At 39.6% G+C, this 26,220-nt stretch overlaps 1 protein-coding gene across 5 annotated transcripts in view; it reads right to left on the minus strand.

Moving 5' to 3' along the window:
* Positions 1 to 2,544: 2,544 nt before the first annotated feature.
* The window catches only part of arhgef25a (Rho guanine nucleotide exchange factor (GEF) 25a), a 98,385-nt gene continuing 74,709 nt past the window's right edge, over positions 2,545 to 26,220 (minus strand). For all 5 annotated transcript variants that reach the window (XM_057818453.1, XM_057818435.1, XM_057818445.1 and 2 more), the window contains 12 exons: positions 21,008 to 21,074; positions 18,948 to 19,051; positions 18,769 to 18,838; positions 17,724 to 17,813; positions 12,962 to 13,054; positions 12,582 to 12,632; positions 12,425 to 12,502; positions 12,119 to 12,310; positions 10,968 to 11,148; positions 7,363 to 7,592; positions 7,147 to 7,275; positions 2,545 to 3,657 (listed from right to left, as the gene is read on the minus strand). In XM_057818453.1, the coding sequence (XP_057674436.1) occupies positions 3,541 to 3,657; positions 7,147 to 7,275; positions 7,363 to 7,592; positions 10,968 to 11,148; positions 12,119 to 12,310; positions 12,425 to 12,502; positions 12,582 to 12,632; positions 12,962 to 13,054; positions 17,724 to 17,813; positions 18,769 to 18,838; positions 18,948 to 19,051; positions 21,008 to 21,074 (1,402 nt within the window). In that variant the 3' untranslated portion in view covers positions 2,545 to 3,540. The remainder of the gene's footprint in view (positions 3,658 to 7,146; positions 7,276 to 7,362; positions 7,593 to 10,967; positions 11,149 to 12,118; positions 12,311 to 12,424; positions 12,503 to 12,581; positions 12,633 to 12,961; positions 13,055 to 17,723; positions 17,814 to 18,768; positions 18,839 to 18,947; positions 19,052 to 21,007; positions 21,075 to 26,220) is intronic.

Consider the following 26,220-nt stretch of genomic DNA (forward strand, 5'->3'; position numbering starts at 1 on the left):
ATGATAAATAGAATCCAAATGTGTGTAATCAAGTCTCCGTATAAATGCACCTGCTCTGTGATAGTCTCAGGGTTCTGTTTAAAGTGCAGAGAGCATTATGAAAACCAAGGAACACACCAGGCAGGTCCGAGATACTGTTGTGGAGCAGTTTAAAGCCGGATTTGGATACAAAAAGATTTCCCAAGCTTTAAACATCTCAAGGAGCACTGTGCAAGCCATCATATTGAAATGGAAGGAGCATCAGACCACTGTAAATCTACCAAGACCCGGCCGTCCTTCCAAACTTTCTTCTCAAACAAGGAGAAAACTGATCAGAGATGCAGCCAAGAGGCCCATGATCACTCTGGATGAACTGCAGAGATCTACAGCTGAGGTGGGAGAGTCTGTCCATAGGACAACAATCAGTCGTACACTGCACAAATCTGGCCTTTATGGAAGAGTGGCAAGAAGAAAGCCATTTCTCAAAGATATCTATAAAAAGTCTCGTTTAAAGTTTGCCACAAGCCACCTGGGAGACACACCAAACATGTGGAAGAAGGTGCTCTGGTCAGATGAAACCAAAATTGAACTTTTTGGCCACAATGCAAAACGATATGTTTGGCGTAAAAGCAACACAGCTCATCACCCTGAACATACCATCCCCACTGTCAAACATGGTGGTGGCAGCATCATGGTTTGGGCCTGCTTTTCTTCAGCAGGGACAAGGAAGATGGTTAAAATTGACGGGAAGATGGATGCAGCCAAATACAGGAACATTCTGGAAGAAAACCTGTTGGTATCTGCACAAGACCTGAGACTGGGACGGAGATTTATCTTCCAACAGGACAATGATCCAAAACATAAAGCCAAATCTACAATGGAATGGTTCAAAAATAAACGTATCCAGGTGTTAGAATGGCCAAGTCAAAGTCCAGACCTGAATCCAATCGAGAATCTGTGGAAAGAGCTGAAGACTGCTGTTCACAGACACTCTCCATGCAACCTCACTGAGCTCGAGTTGTTTTGCAAGGAAGAATGGGCAAGAATGTCAGTCTCTCGATGTGCAAAACTGATAGAAACATACCGCAAGCGACTTGCAGCTGTAATTGGAGCAAAAGGTGGCGCTACAAAGTATTAACGCAAGGGGGCCGAATAATATTGCACGCCCCACTTTTCAGTTTTTTATTTGTTAAAAAAGTTTAAATTATCCAATAAATTTTGTTCCACTTCCTGATTGTGTCCCACTTGTTGTTGATTCTTGACAAAAAATTAAAATTTTATATCTTTATGTTTGAAGCCTGAAATTTGGCGAATGGTTGCAAGGTTTAAGGGGGCCGAATACTTTTGCAAGGCACTGTATTTTCTTCTATTGAAGCAATCCTTTTTGTGTTTGGGCCATATAATGGGTAGGACATTTGTGTCTAAATCATTCGATTAATAAAAAAAAACAAAAACAAAAACTTTTTAATCAAAGAAAAAAAATCATTTGCAAAAATATTTTTGGGGGGAAAATATTTTTTTATTTGAAATATATATGTAATTTTGAAGTGTCACTTTTTTTAAAGCAAAAAGTTTTAAACTCATTTTTTACGTGGAAAAAGTTTTGAACGCACTTTTTTTTTTTGAAGTGGAAAAAGTCATTTTGACACAAAGATCCAACTTCGCTGCTACTTCCGGCATGTTTGAGTGACAGGTGAGTATGCCAATGGCATAAAAGCATGAAGCAAGAATAATGGCCACCAGGGATCTAGTCAGCCATCAGATTTTTTTTTTAGTTTCAAATTTATTTTTGCATCCAAACACTTTTTTTAAATTGAAGTGACTTTTTCTTTGATTGAAAATATACAATTTGATTAAAGCAACTTCTTTTTTTTTATTGAATAATAAAGACACAAATCTACCCCCATAGTGCACATGCAAGTTAAGCTGTTATATCGTCCCTACCAATGTTGAGACCAAACCTACGCCCTAGCAAGAACATAAATTACAATTACTGTATTATTATTATTTATTTAAAAAAAAAAAAAATTAAAAAAAAAAACTAAACATTTAAACAAAAGTAAAGGTTCTTGACGTTTCTCGGAAACATTAACACATTTGAGTAATGGTGCTTCCCCAAGCTGTCGCAAGATACTTACCCAAAGTCTTCATTCACCAGCATGTCTGCACTTGGGGTTGGTGCTTCCGCATGATACAGAACGTGTTTCAACTTTTGATCATAAATGCGGGTGGGCCCAATGATAGCCATATGCCGTGTGTTGAGGGAGGAAGCAATTTATCATCCTCCAATGGCAAAAAAGAAATTAATTTGACAAAAGAGACATCTTCATTACTCGTTTATCCTCCTTCTGTTGACGCATCCAAAAAATAACCTCTAGGAGGCTCTCTTGTCCTTTTTATCTTTCCATTGAACAGCTCAAGCAGCATCTTCGTGTGCATCCACACGTCTTAAAATTTGGAACAAAAAGTATCGTTATTTGTTAGAGGAGGCCAAAGTACTCAAACTCAGGTTAAATCTTTTTAAGACTGTTTTGTAGAAGCAGTGAGAACTCTGAGGGGGAAAAAAAGAGATTCAAAATGTATTTAAGTGCAACAGAACATGTATCAGTCATCAGAAAATCAAATAAGAACAATAGAGATACTTAAAAAAACGTATTTCAGCATGGTAACCAAACATTTTTGTACTTTTTACTTCACGCCACGGCTTAACGTTAAGGCCTACAGTACACGCAGGACAACTGATTACAGGTTTTTAATCTTTGGATATCACAATCACGTATCAGGCCTGTGAAATAAAAAGTCACTTCTCAGCTTTGGAAGAAGTTTGAAATAATTACAAAATAATAATTCAATAAAAGATACACCATAGAATTTAGCAGGTGAACAAATAAACACACAGCCTTGCTACTGTAGCAGTGTCCGACGCTTAGCGCCCTTCAGAGGTCTTCATAACTTCGGCAAAAGCGCAATATAAACAAAAAGTGTCTTCAGAGTATACCAGGGAACTTGTTCCGTGCACTTCAATCTTTACACTTGGCCCTTATAGAAGGCAACCCTGTCTGTGTTTTATACTTACTCTTGAATTTAGTGTAAATGGTCCTAATGAAATGTTTCCTGCTCCTGTAAACTCAACAGTCAACTGAGGAACGGCCAGGTGTATTACTGTACTGTGTCTTTTTAACGGAGAGTTCAAGAAGAACTCATTCAGAACCTTGCACACGCTCATGCAGAGGAAAAAATAACATCCATACACTGTTGCATACGCACTGAAAGGCACACTCCAGTGACCGCCCCAATTAGGAATGAACATTTGATTGTCAAATCAACTCGATCCCCCTGCCCCTTCTACAAACCCACAAACAAGGTAAAACGCAGTCTTTTTCATAACACTGATTGTCCTTTTGAGTTCCAAGCAATAACCTGCTTTTTGCAATTGCTTTGTTTTGTTTTTTTCTAAAGAAAAGAGCAAATTTACAGGTGCTGCTTAAAATTCCTTCATATGTTCTTTCAGATTCCCGAATTCTTGTAGTCCTCTTGCTGTCCCTCGCGAGACAGAAAAGATCATAATTCATCTTCTGCAAGCTGACCCAAGTTGCTCGGGCGTCGTCCGGCCAGGGGACCCGAAAATGGAGCCTGGCTTCCACAGTCTTGACCCCTGCGGCAGCCATCGCCCGCTCTCTGCAGGGAGTACGGAATTTGTCACACTAACAAGAAAGTATTTCAATAGCATGCTGTCAAGTTATCATTTGCTTTTCAGCACAAGTTCAACATTCACTGCCTTTTTCCTGTACATAAAAATGCTAATATTCAGGAAAACATGAAAGAAAGCAATGCAGTGTCTGCAGCCTCAGTGTGAAGTTCCTCCTATTCACTCCAGTACATGTATGAGAAAAAATGATCTGCTTTCGATAGGCATCGCTTGCCCACTTCCTCGTCTGGCTCGGTTTACTTCCTGTTTGTTATGTACTAAGCCATTCCAGCTTGAGCCAATTTAGAACACGGTAGACAACTATTGCCCTGTTGCGCAGAATTGCTGATTGTAAAGTAATGCTCAACAACAATCCTAAAGTTTGAGAAAAAAGGTTCTCCGACTTTGAATTTGTAACATGATTAAAAATTGATGTTTAGGATATGGTCAGGCTGCTGTGAAAAGTCTCTAGAGACCGTCCAGCTGCTCCCAAATGCTGCTTTCAAGTGCAAACATATGTTGTTTATGTGAAGCTCACTTTTTTCTCTCACTATTTTCACAATTGTTATGCACAGTGATTTCCTAAACTCCCTTTCTATTCATGACAACTGATCAAGGCAGATTGCAGCACCACACAGTCTTAGATATGTTCAATTTTTTCCCTTCCGGTTGGGCACGGGTGTCAAATTCATGGTCCGGTGGCTAGATCTGTGCCGCCTCATCGTTTTGTGTGGTCCGCAAAAGTAAATCATGTGTATCAACTTCCAGGTTCTTAAAACCAGCTATGTGTATCAGTGCTGTTTTAATCAACGATGACTATAATGAAAACATTTGACCAACGAAATTTTTTCATGATGATGACGAGACACTAACGAACTAAAAATGTAACTTGGGGGACAAAAACATAACAAGACATATGCCAGTTTTCATCTAACGAGACTAAAACGAGACAAAAATGCGCTATAGTTTCCGTCACATGTTCACAATGTGTGACATTTTTATGTGTAGTCAGCTTGCATTGTAGCAGTGTCTGGTTGTGTCACTCATGTGACTTGCTGCACCCCCCCCAAATCACCAGTGTCCTCTCCAGTACAGTATCATCACCAAGTTGGCGTTGTCTTTGTAGACGTTACAATATGTGCTTGTTTGTCAATGTGAAAAAGTTGGAAACATTTATTTATTTATTTATTCATTTAATTTTGGAGCAAAACCTGAATTTTACAGACGAAAACATTTTTAGTAAATGTCGACTGACACCAGACGAAATTAGTTAGAGTTTTCGTCAACAAAAACTAGACGAAGACACATTTTGAAATGACAAAAATATGACTAAGATGACGACGAAAATGACTAGGGCTGCCAAAAAAACACTGGTGTGTATCAGTGTAGTTTTTGGCAGCTCTTTTAATTTTCGTCTTAGTCTTAGTCTTTTGGACGAAAATACTAATTAGTCTTAGTCATATTTTAGTCATTTCAAAATGTGTTTGTCTTCATTTAGTTTTAGTCAACGAAAACTCAAATTTCGTCTAGTTTGAGTCGACAATTCTCAAAATGTCTTCGTGTATAAAATTCAAACTTGTGTCCATGAATAAATAAATAAAAGGTTTCCAAAAATTTCGAATGACCTTTGACGGACGAGCACATAATTGTAGAGTCTACAAGGAACTCAACATCTTCATGATGATAATAGACACTCAACAGGAAAACAGCACATTATTTGCAATTGATTAAACTCACCTGGACGCCACAAACTGGATGTAAAAAGTAGGGCTGTCAAAATTATCGTGTTAACGAGCGGTAATTAATCTTTAAAATGAATCCCGTTAAAATATTTGACGCAATTAACGCACAAATGCCCCGCTCAAACAGATTCAAATGAGAGCACAGTGAAAGGTGTACTTGTTGTGTTTTTCAGAGTTTTGCCGCCCTCTGCTGGCGCTTGGGTGCGACTGATTTTATAGGCTTCAGCACCCATGAGCATTGTGTAAGTAATTATTGACATCTGCAATGGCGGGCTACTAGTTTATTTTTTGATTGAGAATTTTAAAAATTTTATTAAAACGAAAAAATGAAGCGGGGTTGTGACATAAAATTTCTATAACTTGTCTTTTAAGAACTACAAGTCTTTCTATCCATGGATCGATTTAACAGAATTATTTATTTATTTATTCATTTATTTATTTTCCCTTCAGGCATAACCCGAAAAGGGCTGACGGGAGAAGCCGAAGCTTATTGAAACCCGTCCCCAGTAATGTTAATAATGGTAATGCCATCTTGTTGATTTATTGTTATAATAAAGAAATACAGTACTTATGTACCGTATGTTGAATGTATATATCCATCTTGTGTCTTATCTTTCCATTCCAACAATAATTTACAGAAAAATATGGCATATTTTATAGATGGTTTGAATTGCGATTAATTACGATTAATTATTTTTTAAGCTGTAATTAACTCGATTAAAAATTTTAATCGTTTGACACCCCTAGTAAAAAGTTTTCCAACAGTTTGAGAAGACACTCACCGAGTCACCGCACTAAATGCTAATGCTACGCTAATGCGAACGCTATGCTAACGTTATAAGTAAGTTTAGTGTGTGATGATCACTCAGCACAGACCATTAACGCCTAAAGCAACGTGGCATAGCCGAGCAGCACCTGACACCTGTTTCACAAAAGGAGCCTGGAATGGGAACACACTTAAGCCTTATGTGGGGCGGGGGGGTCGGAGGGAGGCGCATCACGCCACATGACTGACACGTCCAAACAATGATAAAATGCATGCTAACTGCACATACGATAAGAAAATATCACACATTGTGAACTTATTACGAAACTATGGCGAATTTTTGTCTCATTCTTGTCTCGTCAGACGACAACTGGCATCCATCTCCATTTGTTTTAGTCTCCGAAGACATGTTTTTAGCTCGTCATCGTGACGGCGTCATCATAAAAATTGTCATTGCTGATGAGAACAACATTAGTGTGTATATACGGTATCAAAATTTGAGACATACATACATTTATATGGGTTCACAGTCATGACGACGCGCTGAAATAAACCATAACTATGATGTGGTCCGTGGGCAAAAATGAATTTAATACTCCTAACATAGGGTTTCAAGATGTACCCATGTGCTCATGTGCATAGTTGCCTCAAATCTGAAAGTTGAGCTTAGGTCTTAAGTAAAGGTCTTTTAAATAGCTGAAAATGCATTGCCAGTGAAAAGGGATTGATTGATTATGTTACTAGGAGGCCCTAAGTTTTTAAGGAGTTTCCCAGTGTGAGCATTGAATAAGCAAGTTCTCTGTTTGTCGCATTAACAAGCTGTGCAATCTGGCTCAATGTTTGCGAGTGTGACCAAAAATTATTTGCCTAGTAATTCAAGGCTGACACGGAGTTTGAGGAAATGTTTCTTTAATCCCCTTAATAAATTCATTTTTTAGTAAAAATATTGTAATGGAAAGAATATTGCCTACCTGTGTAGTTTGTGCGGCTGGTGTATATAGCCCGTTTGTAACCGTAGGATAGCTGGGAGAATTGGACAGGTTCAATTGAATGTGCGATGGAGAAATAGAGTCAGGAGGGCATGGTTGGACCACAACGGGCTGCAAATAAAGGTTTTATGTTCAATAGGGCATTTACAGTAGGTCTGAAAAATGTGCAAAATGATGAACACAGGAGGGGTAACCCACGTCATTTAGTAAGTAGGTCTCACTGGGTCCTCGAGCTGGGCCTTGACTTGGCAGATGAAGGGCAGGCAGAGAGGTGTTATGGGAATGGAGAGAGGGTAACTTGTGGCGGTCGATGGAAGCTGATGAGTGGGGCCTCAGGGCACTGGTGGTTGACACAGGTGGTCTCATGCAGCGACCCAAACTATTGGACTTGCTTTCTCGCCGTTGGTACTCAATAGGGGACTGTAAGGCTGAATGAAACACACAATTACCAACAATGCCTTAGGTTACGGACACTGAAAAGGAGCCGAAATGTCACTCTTTCCAGCAGCATTACAATCGCAGGAGATGCGTCTTTTGCCTAAAAGATGGCGCTGTCGCCTCCACAATCAGGCCGCATTTTAGCTACGCGCTAACGCTAATGGCATCCTGCCTGCAGCTCTTGCTCTTTGCTGATGCATTTGCTGCATGAATTCAGATTTGGGAGAGTTGACAGTTCTGACCGCTGCCACATTCTATAAAAATGTGGCCCAGATCAGATTTAAACCACATACAAAGGTGACCCAGATCGGATTTGATATGGTCCACTTCTATGCGACTTATGCCGTTTAGACCGTCAAGTTAATGCCTCACTCGAGTCAGAAAAACATGAAAAAATCGGATTTGTGCAATAAGACCTGCGGTCTGAACCTAGCCTTATAGTACAAATGTTTTCAAAATTTTCAAAAAAGTCGGCCGAGTCGTTTCAGATTCTTTAGGGAATGACCACACACACATAGATCTTTAGCCTAAACCCGAAACCGACCCAAATTTCGGGCCGGGTCGGGCCCAAAATGTCAATTATTTATGTTCAGGTCGGGCCAACTTCTCTCTCGCTTACTTTTTTTAAAATAAATATATATCCATGAGTTTATACTAAAACAATGAATGGATGTTAAACTAAGGAATACTTGTCATGAAATAAATAATTTGGATAAAACAAAGAAGGCGCTGTGCATGCCTGCGCACATGAACGTCGTGGCCCCGCCCTTTTTTTAATCTTCCCCTCCCGTGCTGGCGCCCTCCGCGAGTCCGCATCCTGGTATTTCCTTTTCGATATGAAGTAGCAAGCAGTGAAAAACAAACTAAAGATGGGGGAATTGAAGAGAAAAACATGCACTGCTGTAGGAGAGGGGTATGGACAGGCTTCAAAGTGATTGTTGAGGATGCTATACAGAAACCTATGTCGGCTTCGCTGAATGTAAACGAATGTGACGCTTTGCTCTCATACAAGAAATATATTTAACAAACTTTTCCAGCGTTATTTTGTTGTGTAAATGCATTTATAATGATCATAAAAATATGTAGACTATTTAAACATTGAGATAAGTTGCATTTTTTTCCACTAACTCAGAGATTAAAATAAATGTTGAATCCACTATCCGCCTGATGGAACACACACAAATATAAAAGATATAAATGTTTATTGAATATCCATCTTACAGTCGTTTAACTGGGAGAATTCGTTAAAAAAGACAGGCTTTAATTTGTTATCATTATGCATAGGCATTGTCACAAATGTGATTACACAAAACGCAACCATGCATCGCATCCCCGCATTTCCTCCTTCTCCTGAGTCCTCACAATTAAAACATAAAATTTCAGGGGGGTTTCGGGCTCGTGCCTACAAATAAAACATAAAATTTCCTCCTGCCATCCCTGAAGGCCGGTTGATGGGCGCGCGGGTGGCCCGGGGGACCACCCTGGGTCCCGGGGGGGGGACGGTGGCTCCTTTGCTGGGCGGCGGGAGGAGGGATGGGCTGCGCATGGCCCCCACCCGCCCGCCCGCCCTCCCTCCCCGGGCTGGCTGGGTGGGGGCCGTGGCCCTGGGTTGGCGCCCGCGCGGTTTCTCCACCCGTCTGCGTGGCTGTCGCGCGCCCGGTGGGGCTTGCGTGCTGCTGGATGTGGTAGGGCATGCTCGGGTTGGGGGTTCCGGTGCCGGGATTGGCGATGCGGCGGCGTAGGGTTGGTCGCCAATGGGCTTACACTCATAAGAGATTCACACGATTACTGGGTTCTAGATCACAGAACTGATTTGTGTACACTCTACCCCTTTCAATCACTTAGCTTATAGTCTTATAGACACCCCCACCCCCATTCTCCTCTTTCACTGGCCAACTGGCCCCCACATGGTGTAAACCGGAAATACATCTCGCTGACGATAGCACCAGCATATTAGTAACTAGTTTAGATGTTCAATGTATTTCTTGTTGTTGTTTGTGTATGTGTTTCTTTTCTTTCTTCTCTTGTATTTCTTTTCTTCTGTCCCCCCATAATCCCTTCCTGTTCGCTGCTTTGTCATAATAAAAAGGTATTTTGAAGGATCACAATGGGAGTATGTCAGACTCTCCATGTGAAACATTAAAACTGTTCAGAATCCGGGCACTTAGACTTCCATTCTCTGTGTCAAACAGCTGAACAGGACAGGTTTAAAAAAAAAAAACAAAAAAAAAAACATAAATATTCGGCGGAGGGGGTTCGGCCTCGCGCCTATAAATAAAACATAAAATTTTGGGTTTTTTCGGGGTCAGGCTCGCAAATCAAGTTAATTGATTGGGCCGGGTCAGGCTTAAATACCTGCAGGCCGGGTCGGGTCGGGCTGGATTTTTTAGGCCCGATCTAACCTCTAACACACACAGACAAAATTCCATTTATATATACCATAATTTCCCGAATATAACGCGCACTTTTTTTCCCCAAAATCAACTTGTAAACTCATGGTGCGCATTATAAACGGGTACATGGATGGAGACAGAAATATATATGTATTACATATATCTATAAACCGATTTTTTTTCATTGACACGGCCACGTTGTGTTGAAGAAACGTATGCGGCGACCCGTTGCCGACCATTACGGTACATGACGTCACCATTTTGTTTCGGTAATACTTCACACTAATCGGCCGAATGATTTTGTCTGTGTTAAATTCTGCTTTTTTCACTCTTCATAAAGCACAGAATTTAGTTTCTTGAACTCATTTGAGTCGACGTTTATTGCAGCTCCACAATTCGGAGCAAACAAATGTAAGGACACACACTTCCTGTGTCCGTCAACTATATCGGTCCCTCGGGAAACTCAAACCCAAATAACAATAGTTCAGTAGTTTTACCGTATCAATCCATGGAAGAAACATTTATTCATCATGAAGAAACGAGCAAGTTATACAGCAGCCTTTAAAAGAAAAGTCGCATCCGTTTTGTTTTCTCCTAGATTCTGGTAAGTTGGAGAAGTTGTCAAATCATATTATTACCGTAAATATTGTCAGTTTACGGTAATGTTTTGAGCTACCAATGTGCTATGCTTGTGCTGTGTTTCACCAGTCAGTAAAATGACATCTCTGTATCTGTACACGAGCTCTGTTTTCTTGTATTCTTCTATTTATTGGTGCTAAAATTAGGGTGCGCGTTATAAACGGGTACAATAATTTTCCCCAAATTTTACAAGTAAATTTGGGGTGCGCATTATACACGGGTGCGCCTTATATACGGGAAATTACGGTAAGTTTAGATGTAACTGTTTGAGACTCACCATTGAGACAAAATTCCATTTATATATAAGTTTAGATGTAACTGTTTGAGACTCACCATTGAGGAAGTTGCGTTGCGTCTCCAAGATCTGAACAACATCGTCAACCCAGGCTCTGCACGTCTCTGCGGAGGAGGCCAGCAACTGGAAGCGTACCACACTTCCATCAGGATTGCGCGATGTCAACACAAAGCGTGCGTCATCACCTTCCACAGCGGGCTCCACCCCCAGGCAGCTTACCTGGAACACATTCCACATGTGAACTTCATCAAGGTTACTTTTATCTACAGTACAGTACCTGTGGTGGGATTTTAGGGGTTTTACATTTTCCTATCTTGTGGACTCTTTGGTAACTTATGTTCTATACCCGGGGTCCTCAATTAGCGGACCGCGGTCCACGACTGGACCATGGCAAACCTCTCTGCGGACCCAGAGCAAAAGGCACTTTTCAAAAAAACAACTTTGTTTTAACATTTATTGTTTGTATGAATCGCCGATCTATCGCTATGCGCTACTATTCTATTGCTAAATTCTGTTTCATTTTTCTCAAATATCTTCCATGTTCCCACTTCTGTTGTCATCTCTAAGACAACGATGCGCTGATTGGCTGAAAGAGCCTGTCATTTATGTTCTGTACATGCTAACATGTACTGTACTACGTTTTCTTTTTTGTCCAGCAGTGTTTTACAGTTACAAAATATACTTTCAAAAGTTATTGTTCGCACCTTAATGCAAGATCTAGCCAAATATTTAGTGTACGTGTGTAAACATTGTACTTGCATTTTTTGTTTGTTTGTTTTTTTAGTTTAAGTCAAGAAAATCTTTTGTTAATTTATTCTTATTTAATCAGAATGTGCACTATTTTTGTTTGGCCAAAAGACAACCACCTTTGACCTGCCTTGTACTTGACCGACATTAATAAATGGACCCATGCTTGCATGAAAAAAATAATTCTGGACCTTAAAGATTTGTATTTGAGGACCCCTGTTCTATCCCATCCTTACATTCACAGCATAATGGTATGTATTTTGCTGACTTGCTGAGCCTTTTCTATTTGGTCTCGAGCACCCCTTGAAATATGGATTTTGGCCTGTTTTACTGCCACTTCTCTTGCCTTTCATTGATTAATTTACTTTGTGATTGATGCTATATAGATAAACCGGACTTGATTTAACCTAGTGCATATAGTTGCTTTTCTACAGACAATTACCTTAATGCTACTCTTAAAGATGTACCCTGGGAGTGAGAAGCCCTTTTTCCTGTCAATTGGCTCACTGAAGATGACCAGCTGCTCAAACAGGAAGACCCTTCTTTCCTTGGCTCGGGATAGGAAGCTGCTGTCCTGCTCAGTAACAGTGAAGGTGTCTTGCTGGAGCAGCTTCCCCTGGGCTGTGATCTTCCCCTTGTAGATGCACCATGGGGGCAACACAACAAAAAGAGGAAGTGGTTGTGCTATAGTTAGCACAAGGAGTATGTTCTTGTTTTTTGACATGTGTCCCAAATCCCTGGGACTTACCTCGAAGCCTTGGAGTCGGCCAACATTCATCATGTCGTTGCAACGTTTTGGCACAAAGCACATTACTTCTACTGCTTTCTGTTAAAAATAAAGAAATAAAGAACAATGTGAGCTTATGATAAAACAACGTTAAACACTCATACAGCAGAACACCCACCTCCAACTCCTCGGTGTCCATCCCAGCTTTAGTGTAATACTTCAGGAAGTCCTGGTCAAATAAACACAGCATGGTCACCACGACTCACCAGAGCATACCAGCTTTTCTACTCAGAGGTTAGGACATCTGGACCAGCTTTCATGGTTGCTCAATGTGGCTTTCATTTGTATTTTATATTTCCAGGTTTTGACCAAAAGACTCGGAAATCCTTCCTAAAATATAGTTAACTAAATGACCATTGTGTTGATACCTAAATGTGTGCACTCATTTGACACTTGATCAGAAACTAAAACTTTTTAAGAACTGTGTTAGCCTTACAAAGAAAAGGGAAACATTAGGGAATTGATACAGCTCTCCCATCAGATTCTAGTGCTGTTCACCTTGAGCAGCAGCTGGTACTTCATGATCCTCTGGACGGGTTTGATGAGTAGGTCATTGAGCTGCAGCCTGTGACCCAGCTGCTGACGCAACTCCTAGAGCAATAAAAAAAAATTAGAGCAAAGACGAAACAACAAGTGACACAATTGAAGATAAAAGTAAATACAGGTAGCGCCCGGGTTACGGCGTACTCAACTTACGTAATTCCAACTTTACGACGCATGAGTCTTGGTTTTTTTTTTTTTAAACATCGACTTTTGTTTTGTTTTGTTTTGTATTCTTTCATTTTTGTGCAGGAAGTGTAGAACAGGTAGTACCGTATTGGCTCCACAATGAGATGGTGTTTTTTGCATTGAAATAAGACTTAAAAAGTGGGGGTCGTCTTATATTCGGGGTCTAGACATTATACCCATTCACGACGCTAGATGGCGCCAGATATCATTGAAGCAAATGCTGAAGTTGACTCCCCAGGCCAAAGCGACCCGTTATGGTTAATGCAGTTATTGCAATTTTGTTGTTTTATCACAATAGATTGGTTTCCAGCAGGGGTCCCCATCTGCCGGGCCGCGGACCGCGCATTTGCTACCGGGCCGCACAGAAGTAATTTAATAACGACCGCATTCTGGCCGAATTAACCCTGTGCCCCTGCTTAACACACCAATATCCCTGTCTACTCTAGATATAATACTACGGGATAGATTACAATGTCGTCATAGAAATCAATTGATTTGACTGCTAGCAGTACATCTTGTTTGTGTATATAATATACCTATGTGCGCTTGTCCTCGATAATAACGTATTACTAGGCCGCGGGCGCAGCACATTTGTTCCCGGAAATAATTAGCCCCTGCACGAGCGAAGATGACTGGAAAACAGACGTCTTTGGAGATATTTTTATGGTGAAAAGGGCACCTGACGAGCCTACAACCTCCAAGACCCACGAACTGCGAAGGAGTGGATTCGTGACCCGTTTGTGAATAAACCGAGTGATTCGAGCATGTTTGTGCAACATGAGGATCAACTTGTAAATGACGGCGACCTTATTAAATGTACATTTGAGACAACAACTCTACCGAGGTTCTGGATTAAAGTAATTCTGGAATATCCTGACATCGCTACAAGAGCATTGAAAACCTTGCTACAATTTCCAACATCATATCTTTGTGAAGCGGGCTTCTTAATTAATGCTTAACGACAAGGCGAAGTCTTTAATAGTGAGAGCGGTGTGCAGTTGTTGTGTGCAGCTAACATGGCAGGATGTATCTGTGGAGAACTTATCTACAAGTCCTTCCATGATCAAACGTAAGTTAGTATTCCTTTCTTTCAAGAAAGTTTCTAGTGTTTACTTTGGAATCGCTGCATTTGCGCATTTTGTGGCTATGTTTAATGTTACGCGCATGCACAGAACTGCATTGTTGCAATTTTTGATGGGTTGCAAAATTTGTCAGAACACCGATCTGTGAAAAAAATAATAATAATAACACCGGTCCGTGGTGCAAAAAAGGTTGGGGACCCCTGGTTTACAGTATTTACAAGGCTGTATATAACACCTTTTGTACTGTTTATTGTGCATTTTCGATTGTGGTTGAATACTTGGGGCGAGTTAAGTGAATTTCTGTAATTAAAGACGAGACTGATTTAATTTCATTTTATTTTAGCTTATTCTGCAAGTGTTAATGTCATTTGCAGCTGAATATAGTCAGCAAACCACACGGACGCCTGAATTCGTCATTTCGGAGCTTAGCTCACTGTCTAGCTAATACTTAGCTCTAACGTCTTGGCGGGAACAGTACAATTACGTATAATACATGTTTTTGGATGATTATTTTGCGATTTGGGGGGTATGCAGGGGTACTTAAAGGGTCGATTCCGACTTACACGGAACTTCCGTTTACATTGCCAGTGTAGGAACAGAACTCGTTCGTAACCCGGGGACTACCTGTACAGCAGTAAATGTTACTCTTAACTCATTCATTACCAAACATCATTTTACAAGACATCCCCTTCTTTCAAGTATTGTGTTCTACAGCTACATAAACACAGAACTTACAAAAAGAAATATTAGATTCCCATCATACATCATGAAAAATAACTTCTCTTTTTCGTTCTTTAGTTATGAACAGTTGCACATCATAAACAACTCTTTTTCGTTCTTTAGTTATGAACAGTTGAACATCATAAACAACAATGTTTATACATCTCCAGTCGTGAATGAGTTAATGTCGGTCTTGTATGCGACACAACAAAAAACAGGACAATCCAAGGTTTTTTCTTGGACCACAGATAGAAAGACTTCTAGTTCTTAAAAGAAAAATGTTATTATGAGTTAAAATAACCTGATATCAAAATACCTTTTGATGTTTTCATTTTTATACAATTTGTAAAATTAGTTTAACTAGTAGGTCGCCATTGTTATTGACGATGGAGGGTGATGACGTCACATGGTTAGGCTGCCAGGCTTCCAGAGAATGACTCTAGCAACATAACGTGTCATCTGTTCAATCTTTTCAATATGAACCGGAGAGGAACATTAATGAGCATGACAGCACTGTTGATATTTCAAAAAACGAGCAGCAAAAGCAAACTGAACAGGAAAGACAGGATGAGACGAGACAAGAGTAGAAAAAAAACAGGTATTCTGCCAGAATGTGCTACACCGGCGAAACGTCTACAAGAGACGAATTTGACACCCAAAGTACTACCGTACGCTTTCAGAATGTTTTGTTTAGATGCATACAGACATAACATACAAAAGATGCCTTAAGAAAATACTTAAACGCGGTAATATATGAAATATGGGTGTTTTAAATACGCTACGTGACTAGTGTGGTCAACAGATCAACAATCTGCTTTAAAGCTACCACAAGAAAACTCAATGTTTAAAAGTATGAGAAGGAAACAAATGCAAAAAGTATTTTGAGGAAACGATAAGCTAATAAAAGACTCAATAAAAACACAAATAGTAAGTACTCGCCACTTTTAACCTACGTGCACATGTTGCGTCCGCTAGGTTTACCGTGTTAAAATTGTGCCTCACCTGCAATCTTGTCCAAAAGGGTTAATTCACTGTCAATCGGGAAAGGGGTGTGGATTCGCATTTAAGCGGAAGCTGGGTCATCGTGACCGTCATTCATGTTCACGTTGCCGAAAGAGACACACACCGCCGGTGAGTTGGACACTTGTATTTCCACCTACTGCATTGTTTTAGACGGTTCGGTGTTTGTTCTTTCTTCTCTTGAATAGTGATCGTTTAGTAGCTTTTCAGTTGTTTGTTTGTTGTGAGATCGCTGACGGTTGACAGCTGATGACTAGCCCATTGATAGTATAGCCGCGGGGTTTAACCTCACAGCGAATCAGCATGCGGCGCAGGTCAGGCAGTGCATTATGGGAGAGGTAGTCTCGGGACAACTCTGTTTGGTGCTTTGTAACCTGAACGCTTGTTAGGAAAAACTACATTTCCTCGTGCTACTTCTTCTAAGGCATTTAAAGCATTGGATGGGGTTCGGAACCTCCTTGGTGCTTGCTGCTTGCAACTCCAAAAAATCAACAATAAAAACTAACAATAAATCGTGAGCACAAGCTGAGTTATCCAGTGTGTTCTCTTTCGGATCCCTTTCGGTGGGGAAAACGCCACAAAAGCGTAAACGGCCGAACAGCACATGTGTTGGACGTCTCGCCACGTGGAAGGATTTGCAGTGACCCCGTAGTGTTCATCTAGTGACACTAGCCACATTTACATGCTGACTTTTATTCATACCGATTCAAATCATTCCGAATGGAAATTTCACATCAGCTGTTTACATGTCACTTCATCTATTCCGATCCAGCGTTTACATGTGACTGCCTTTATTCCGAAAGGACGTTTGACAACTGCCGTCTGACATGCGCAAATTAATCAAAACAAAGCATCACGTTGCAAAACATGGAGCTCGATCGTCAGATCAGCTGCTGTTTTAACTTTTCGAGTGGAAACAAAACTTCAGAATGATACGCCGTTCATGTAAAAAGTTGTGTGGGTGCGCTGTGCGTGTGCTTAGAAGCCATGTTGCAAGTGACGTTACTTACGTCACCAAGTGACGTCACCACGTCAGTACGGAGCATGCGCAGAAAGAACGCAACCAGACACCATTCCGCTTCCCTGCTTACATGATATAATTTTACTTCTAATCGGTTTGGGAAAAGGAATATTCCACCCCTGTGAATCGGAATGAAATTCCATTCGGTTTGGGCCTGTTCATTCCGAATGAGGTGTTTATATGGAACACATATATTCGGTTTGAACAAATATTCCGATTGTAATTGGAATATTTGGCTCCATGTAAACGTGGCAAGTGACAAACTACGTAATCACACCAAGCGTCCATTGTGCACATAAAACATGGCGCCCTCCGTATGTCAAAACATGCTCTAAATATTATATAAATTTTAAATCAATGGCAATATTTTATGTGTTTCTAATGACATATTTTAGTAAGAGAGAACAATTGTGGCTTATTAGAGCCTACAAGTCCAAGGTTCCCTTTAAGACTTCACTGTTATCTTAACCCTCATAATGATTACATGCAAGTTTTACAAATGGAAACCATATTGGCCTATGGCTGTGAATGCTTGTCTTTCATTGCCATTGACAGTGCTAGACATCTAATCCATTTTGACCTGGAGGGTTGGCAGCAATCATTTGCTACCAACCTCTCACAGTCAAAACGGATTGAATGTCTAGCGCCATCAATGGCAGCCAATGAGTTAAAAGTGTGAGATACTCACCTCAAAGTAGCTTTCAATGTACTCTGAGACAATGTGCTCTGACTTGGGTTTGTTCTGACAGTACACAACGTACATATGCAGACGCCTCTCCTGCAGGACGGACAAATATCTTGGTCAAAATTGGTTAAAACCAATCAGAAATTAAAACTTTTCCAATGATTCACTGTGATATAAAAGAAATGATTTAACTAAATTGTGAATACAGAAAAAATATGCAGTGTTTTGAAATGAAAGGAAGCCTTTTGATAATGATATATTATATTTCCGAGAAATTAAGCAAACTATGCGGGTACTCTCCTGTGACTAATGGGCTTTTAGACAAAGGGCTGTCCAGAGAGTTCTAATGCCACATGCAGGTTATGTATAATTTACCCAGGTGGAGCCTTTTCAGCGCTCGTGGATGGCACCAAGCTGTACCTATAGCAACAAGGTTTGTTACTTGGAAACCGTTGAGCTGCTCCACCTGAATATGGACATCTTGTAACACTGCATGCCCTGGATAGTTATTGCATTTGTAAGTACACGGCATTAGTGTTGGTGCGTGCACACATTTGGTGACGTAGCTCTTGCTAAAAGCAGGATGGATTCTCTGCTTTTGATTAGTTCCCCTTCTGCTTGTTTTCACAGTGTTACACAAGGCTCAGATTAAGTTACAAGTTTCTTTACTCCAGTGCATGTCGATTTTCTCACCTACTGAGCCTCAGCACTTTGTTTTAAGTGCTATGGAGAGGCGACTTCATCTTTATCAGACAAAGCAAAGTTGGCCGAATTAGTCAGTGTCTGTCCTGCCGACATGTGTTACCACTCAACCAAAACAAACAAATCTAATCTTGCAACCCAGTGTTAGTCCTGTGACTCCATGGCCGTCCTAACTCATCCATGCGACAAAAATTACACTTTGTATGTAAGAGGAAGCCAAGCCAAACCAAAACAAAATTTAAAGCAAGAATACATTGTAAATGCATTCATTCATGTGTTAGGTTAGGACGACTATTCACTCTGTCTATACACTGCTTCACGGGCGTGTTGGTGAAAGTATACTCACATGTTTAATGAAGAGCTGACCCAGTCGCTCTGGCTCTACCACACACTTCTCCAGCTCTCCCAGGAAGTAGCTAGAGAACATACCCACACAAATGCATGTCATCATTCCTGAGACACGGTTGCTTTGTCATCTACCTAACGCAATGCTACAGGAAGAATGAAACACAATAAAGTGCTTACTCTTTATGCCAGTCAAATATTTGGTGAATGTTTCCAAAAACAATCTTGTCTTTTCCCTTCATGTCCTCCGGTATACCTTTGGAGTTCATAGTGGCCATGTAGCCCTGCAAGAGAATGATAACATGAAAAATGTACAGTAGGTGCATAAACCCTAGCTGGGCCAAACATTTCACCAGCGGATAAAGTACCGTATTGGCCTGAATATAAGACGGCCCCGATTATATGACGACCCCCTCTTTCTCAAGACTCAAGTTTGAAAAAGGCTTTTTGAATACCAAATTAATTTTTATACAGAAAATAATTACAGTACATCCGAAACAAATGATTATAACAATATATTTGAGAGAAAAAGCATGTCATTTTGCCTCATTCAAATCTTAATATCTGAACATTTAAATATGTAAACTAAAGTGCAAACACATTTGTAAATGAATGGCTTCTGGTTTTTGAAATGTAAATAAACCAATCTATTGTGATAAAACAACAAAATTGCAATAACTGCATTAACCTTTAAAGTGGAGTCTAACTGTAACTGTAGTCTTGAAACAAATCTGAATAAGGAAAAACATTGCAATAAAATAATGCAAACTGGTTCAACTAAAAAGAGAAGGTGAGATCTGTCATGACAGAACATCGCTTCAATGATATCTGGCGCCATCTAGCGTCGTGAATGGGGAGAGTAGCTGAGATCTGTCATGACAGAACATCGCTTCAATGATATCTGACGCCATCTAGCGTCGTGAATGGGTATAATGTCTAGACTGCGAACATAAGACGACCACCTCTTTTTCAGTGTTATTTCAATGAAAAAACACCATCTTATATTCGGCCCACTACGGTACTGAATATGCTGATTTTGTAATGGTAGTGAGTACAATTAGTCCCCGGGTTACGAACGAGTTCCGTTCTTACGCTGGCGACGTAACTCGAATTTCCAGATAAGTCAGAATTAACCCTTGCAAAAAATAACTATACAAATAGTCGATATGTTTTTTTTTTTTTTTTTTTAAATGATAGAGGATACACTGGCCTCTGGTGGCAGCGTTCAGTGTGGCTGGACTGTTGCCTTGGCGTCTATGACTGTGTAGGAGACTCGTCTGACATGGATATAAGATACCTGCCCTCTCGTTTGGACCACATAAGACTACGTTTTTTCAGCTAATATATGTTTGTGTATGCAATTGTAATTAAGTTTAGAGCTACAGTTTGTGGAGTTATGTGTGAGCAATTTGCTATGAAAATTCATTAGAATTTCAGCTAACGGACTTTTGCTAGGCAAATTAGGCTAATATAATCTAGTTAATTTACATTTTGATCAGACGAGATGGACGTTTGAACACCAATTGTTTTGTGTCAGGGGTTTTATGATTAAAATGTGTGTCGTTTTGAATTTAAGTGTCCATATGTGTGCTACAGCTTTACAAATTGTCAAAAATGAAGGACGGAAAAAGCTTCAAAAACCACAATTGCCTTGTTTGCGGTCTGTCAAGCTGAAAAACTTCACGTTTAGTGAGGACGGAACACGTCAAATTAATAAAGTTATAAATAATATACTGTGTGGTACAATAAGGCACTGTTTACGCAGCTTAAAACAAACAAACAAACAAAAAAATGACTGGAGACAATGGCGGACGAGACTCCGTCGTCGTAAAGTTAAAATCAAGTCGGTCGAGTCCGTCGTAACCTTGGGACTACCTGTATATGAACATTTAACTTAACCAATGATGATTGAATGGAAACTGAATTAATACAAGAGAAAATGTAAAAAGTGCGTTTGTTTTTCATACAAAATCTTGCTTTTTTTTTGTATGTGAAGGCAGGGAAAAAAGAAACCAAGTAGCAATAACACATCTTATTTGTTCCAACAGGGTACTTTCAAAGGAAGACAACCTCTGCATGAACCAAAGTATTTGAAAGTATCTCAGGCACCAGAAGAGGCATCGCCTTAATGCTACCCGAAGCTCATAATTCCTCAAATCTGTTTCAAACTGAAGACAGCCCAAGCAGGAGAAAAATGCTAAAATTGTGATGATAAGGATTTTGAGTTCTTTTCGCGTTACCTCCACTATGAGGCCCAGGTCTGCTACATAATGCTTCTCCGTGTCAATAAGCTCCTTCAGTACATACCTGAAAAGAGACAAATAATGAAGGATAAGTATGTAACTCTGTTCATTACTTACAGAGATATATTACCTTGGTCTAGAACAAGTCATGCTGCTGTGCTCAGTAAGACTTACAGTTGAGTTCAAAAGTATTCAACCCACACAGCCATTATTATTACAGCAAGTACATTCATCATTTTCTCTCATTTATAAACAGATCGAATGAGACAGTGCTGTCAAAGGAGGTGCTGGGAGCCATGAGCCACCCACCTGGGGGTCCAATTCAGTCCGCGGGGTTGTACGGCCTGACAGGCATGTTTTAGTTCATTACAAGGAAGGGGGACAGCTGCACTTAAATTCTGGAAAGTTCCTACTTTAATTTGCAGAATGTGATCATTCAAGTACATGTTGTCAAGATTTCAAGATGGACGTGGAAATATTTATATGTCCTTTTAAAATCGTTTATACATGATATGTTCTTTCATGATTATAAAATGGAGTGATCACGGATGGATGGAGCAATTTGTTTCAAAATTCATTCATTGAGATCTATAAGTCGCACATACTAGGCAGGTAAATGAAAACACTGATTCAAAGTACAGTGGTACCTCTACATACGAAGTTAATCCGTTCCAGGACCTTGTTTGTAAGTCGAAATGGTCGTATGTCGAGCAGGATTTTCCCATAGGAATACATTATAATTCCATTAATTCGTTCCACAGCCCAAAAACCTTCACTAAATCCTTAAAAAATACTGCTGGTACTATTACAAATGGCAATTACACATAGCAAAACAAATAAGTTATAAATCAAAATCGGAATAATAATAATAATAATAATAATAATTCTTGTATTAATGTAACGAATCGGGTTCTAATGTGGCGGACGTTTTTTGCTGACCCTGAACGCACCGCGGTGCTGACGTGCCAGAGGCAGACCGGTGAGCTTGAGTTTCACTTTCACTTTGAATGTTTTCTTAACACCGTCAATTGCGGCAGACAGAAGGTGTTTTTGTTTTGAATAAGTTGTGAAATAAATGATAAAAACGTGGCGAAGTTGGCGATTTCTCTGGAGATGTTACCACAATAAGAATTGTCAGCTTAACTTATAAAGACTGGCGAACGATGGTCGGAGGAGGACCGTGGAGATGTATTGTTGAGCCATTTCACGGATGCCCACCCTACGCTCATATTTTTCTGCCATTTGCATCTTCATTTAGAAGGTAAGCGTCAACTTTTTCCTTGTTTCACCACCTGTACCAACCTTTTCTGAAACCAGTGTTGATTTGTCACACAAGAAAATCCGCCGTGCATTCGTCTGCGGTGCTGCCATTGTCGTCGTATTTCGAGCATGTCGTCGGATGTAGAAACAAATGGCGAGTCAAATTTTACGTCGGATGTCGAAAAGTTCGTGTGTCGAAGCGATCGTATGTAGAGGTACCACTGTATTGTTAAAATTGCAATATGAATCAAGTTTTACATTAAAATATTGTAAGTTGCTGATGGCGGAGCAGTACATTTGCAACTCACTGCTCTTCGGTCTCCCTAACAAGTCCCACCAGAAACTGCAGCTCCTCCAGAACTCAGCCGCACGCCTCATCACTCGAACCCCCGCAACACACCACATCACCCTCATCCTCCGTGAACTTCACTGGCTTCCCGTCAAACAAAGAATCAACTACAAGATCCTCATCATCACCTTCAAAATACTCCATGCCCTGGCCCCTCCCTACCTTTGCGATCTTCTCCGTCTAAACAAACCAACCCGGTCACTTCGCTCTACCACTATCCTTCCCCTCTCCGTCCCCCGTGTCCGCCTCTCCACCTTTGGTTCCAGAGCTTTTAGTCATTGCTGGGGGGCGCAATGACTAAAAGCGTGTGTTATTACTGTATTGGCAGCTAATCATCGATGATTTACGCTGATGCGAACCTGTTTGTTACTGAGGACGAAATTGATTTGTTTCATTTCTATTTTTAGTTTCACTCTTCAAGTGATGGTTGAATAAAGTCAGCAAATTATACCAACGTCTTCTGCATCATCATTTGGGAGTTAAGCTAGCTGTATAGCCAGGACTGAGCCTTAGCATCTCGGTGAGGGCAGTACAGTCGTATTTCCTCCGGATGCAGTTATCTCCACCTTGCATTGACTGCAAGTCGCTTTGTTGTAATTTTTCCTCATGAAGTGAAGACACACTTTCGAGCGTTTGAACCTACGTGCTGTCATTGTTATGTTTACGGCTGCAATGCTCGTGCTAAACCATCATAACTTTTCATTTTCACCCTCTTTCCTGGTGAAGTGTAGCCAAACATCAGAACGAGTGGTACTTGGCGCCATGCTAGTTTGATGCATCTGGACAACTAGACATTTCACGTCACGTGATGCAGCAATACGCGTCTTTAGGAATCGTTAAAGGGATCATTAAGGCTTTTTCATTGTGATGTCGAGGCCTCGAAACACTAGGAACCGGTTCGGAATTGGAATCGGATTTCGATTCCCATCCCTACCTGCGACCCTGACAAGGATAGGTGGTGTTGAGAATAGATGGATGAATATTGTACATATTATGTGTATTTATTTGCAAAATGGGTTGAGAAAATCATTTGTTGTTATTTACGAAATAACATGTTCGGCCATAAATATACTGGTCCCACTTAAGCTATAATTGCTGAAAATGTAGCCCATGAGCCACAATGAGTTTGAATCATCTAAAATAAAGACCTAAGTATAATTTCGACAAATACAATTGTCGATTTTAAAAGTCTTAATTTGATCGGATTATGAATAAGATAAAAAATAAATTAAAAAATAAATAAATGCATTACTACCACACTACTGTACAGTACTATGGGAGTTAAATTATTTTAAACAGAATTACATGTTCCAGTGTGTTATTATTCTGGGAATAACTGAAGAGAACATAAACTATTGTACAAGTAAACACATTCTAAACAAAGAGGGATGCTAAGAATGCGAACATTCAGGTAATTCATTTCAATGTAATTCTTTGTCACCAATTTTTTTTTTTTTTTAATCCCTCTTTGATAGTCATCTCCTCATGAAAATCTCGGTCTCGTCTTAGGAAACTGCTGTTGTTACTTCACCAGCAAACTAAATACCTCATATATGAGTAATACCTCAACCATGCCTAAAAATAGACCAAAATCAGCCTTTTCAAGTCATTCTATGCAATGACGTAACTATAAACATCCTTGGCAAATTACGGGTGAGTTATTCCAGTCAAGATGTGACAACAACATTGAACTCAGTTCTGCGTTAAATTGATTGGATTTCAGCACTGCATTTTTCAGTACTATTTGAACTGGTAGGGCTGGCTGTGATCTTTCAATGGACTAGACGTTGAATCGCCGTCAGTGACAGCTGATGAGTTAAAAGATTCACCTGATGATATTCATCTAATGAAAATCAATCAGTGTTTTAAATTGTACAAACAAACCCACATTACCAAAAGGAGCTTCCATTGTATATTTATTCCACATTTGTTTTGTTTCTGAAAAGCTGTAATTAGCAAGATTTTAAATGCAGGGTCTGGATCAATATGCAGTCATCTGAATCGTTCAATTAAGAATCACCATTTGCCTGCTCCAAGCTTTATTTAATGCCATTTTTAACCTTATGCCATTGATGCAACGCCCTACCCAGCTCAACTAATGAGACTACCTGCCTCATAGCGAAAGGTCAATTGGCAAATGTTCTGTTTGCTAAATCAAAAACTGGGAAATCAGACAGTCTCTTTTTGATTCAACATCACAAACAAACAGGTTTGTGTGCTCAAAAGCTTCCGATTGTCTTCACTGCCACAAACATAACCATAAAATAACACTGTGATTCTCAAAGTGTGCCCGTGTCTCATAAAATGCAGAATTACTGCATTAATAAACTCAGACATCCTTTTTTAATCCACCGCAGTGCATTAATGAAGTACAGTTGTATTGAACTTAAACTACACAAGATTCACATTTAACGTATAAGAACTGTATTTTTCCATTATTTAGGTGTAATGCCATTTAAACCTATGTTTAAGTACATTACCATTTCATGTATTTATTTTAATTTTAATTCAATTACATTCTAATTTTGCAGTGTTCATGCTCAAACTTTGGCTTATAAAATATCATTTTGGTCAATAACATCGCGGGCGTTCCGGTGAGATGCCGATGTCACACCCCCGTACCGCTGCCCTATTTTCGGCTTGGACTCGAGAAGAGTCCGATGGCTGAATGGAGCCCTGGTGGCCATTATTCTTGCTTCATACTTTTATGCCATTGGCGTAGTCACCTGCCACTCAAACATGTCGGAAGTAGCGTTGAAGTTGAATCAAAATGATTCAATGAAAAAAAGTTCCTTCAAAATTTCAAAAACTTTTTACACTTCCAAAAAAAAAGTGCGTTCAAAACTTTGTCCACTTAAAAAAAAAAAAAGTTTAAAACTTTTTGCTTTTCAAAACTGTGACACTTCAATAAAAAAAATATATTTCAAATAAAAAAAAATATTTTGAAAAAAAAAATATTTTTACAAATGATTTTTTTCTTTGATTAAAAATAGTTTTTTGATTGAAGCAACTTTTATTGGGATTGAATGATTTAGAATGGCTCAACACAAAAATCAAAGAAAACAGTTTCAATGAAAAATGAAGTGTTCAAATGCGAATTTCTGAGTCTCAAATAGTTTTTTACATTCAAACCTTTTTTTCTACAATTGAATTTTTTTTTTAAGTTTTGATTGAAGTGATTTTTCTTTTGAAAATATGTATTTTTTTGTTTGAAGCAACTTATTTTTTGATTGAATAATAAAGACACAAATGTCCTAGCCAAAATGTGGTCCAAACGCAAAATTACATTACTTCAATCAAAAAACTTGTTTCAATCAAAAAAAAAAAACCCCAAAAAACTTGACTTAAATCCCCCCTAAAAAATTCTAAGAAAAATAGTTTTCAAATACATTTTTTTGAGTTTCAAATTTATTTTTGCACACATTTTTTTTTATTGAAGTGACTTTTTCTTCGATAGAGAATATATATAATTTGATTGAAGCAACTTTTTATTTGATTGAAGCAACTTTTTTTTGGATTGAATAATAAAGACACAAATCTACCTCCGTAATTGGTCCGCTCAGAACATTGTTTCCGGTTCAGCACAACAACACTGCCATTT

The sequence above is a fragment of the Corythoichthys intestinalis genome, chromosome 2 (genome assembly GCF_030265065.1).
Source record: "Corythoichthys intestinalis isolate RoL2023-P3 chromosome 2, ASM3026506v1, whole genome shotgun sequence".
NCBI lineage: Eukaryota > Metazoa > Chordata > Actinopteri > Syngnathiformes > Syngnathidae > Corythoichthys > Corythoichthys intestinalis.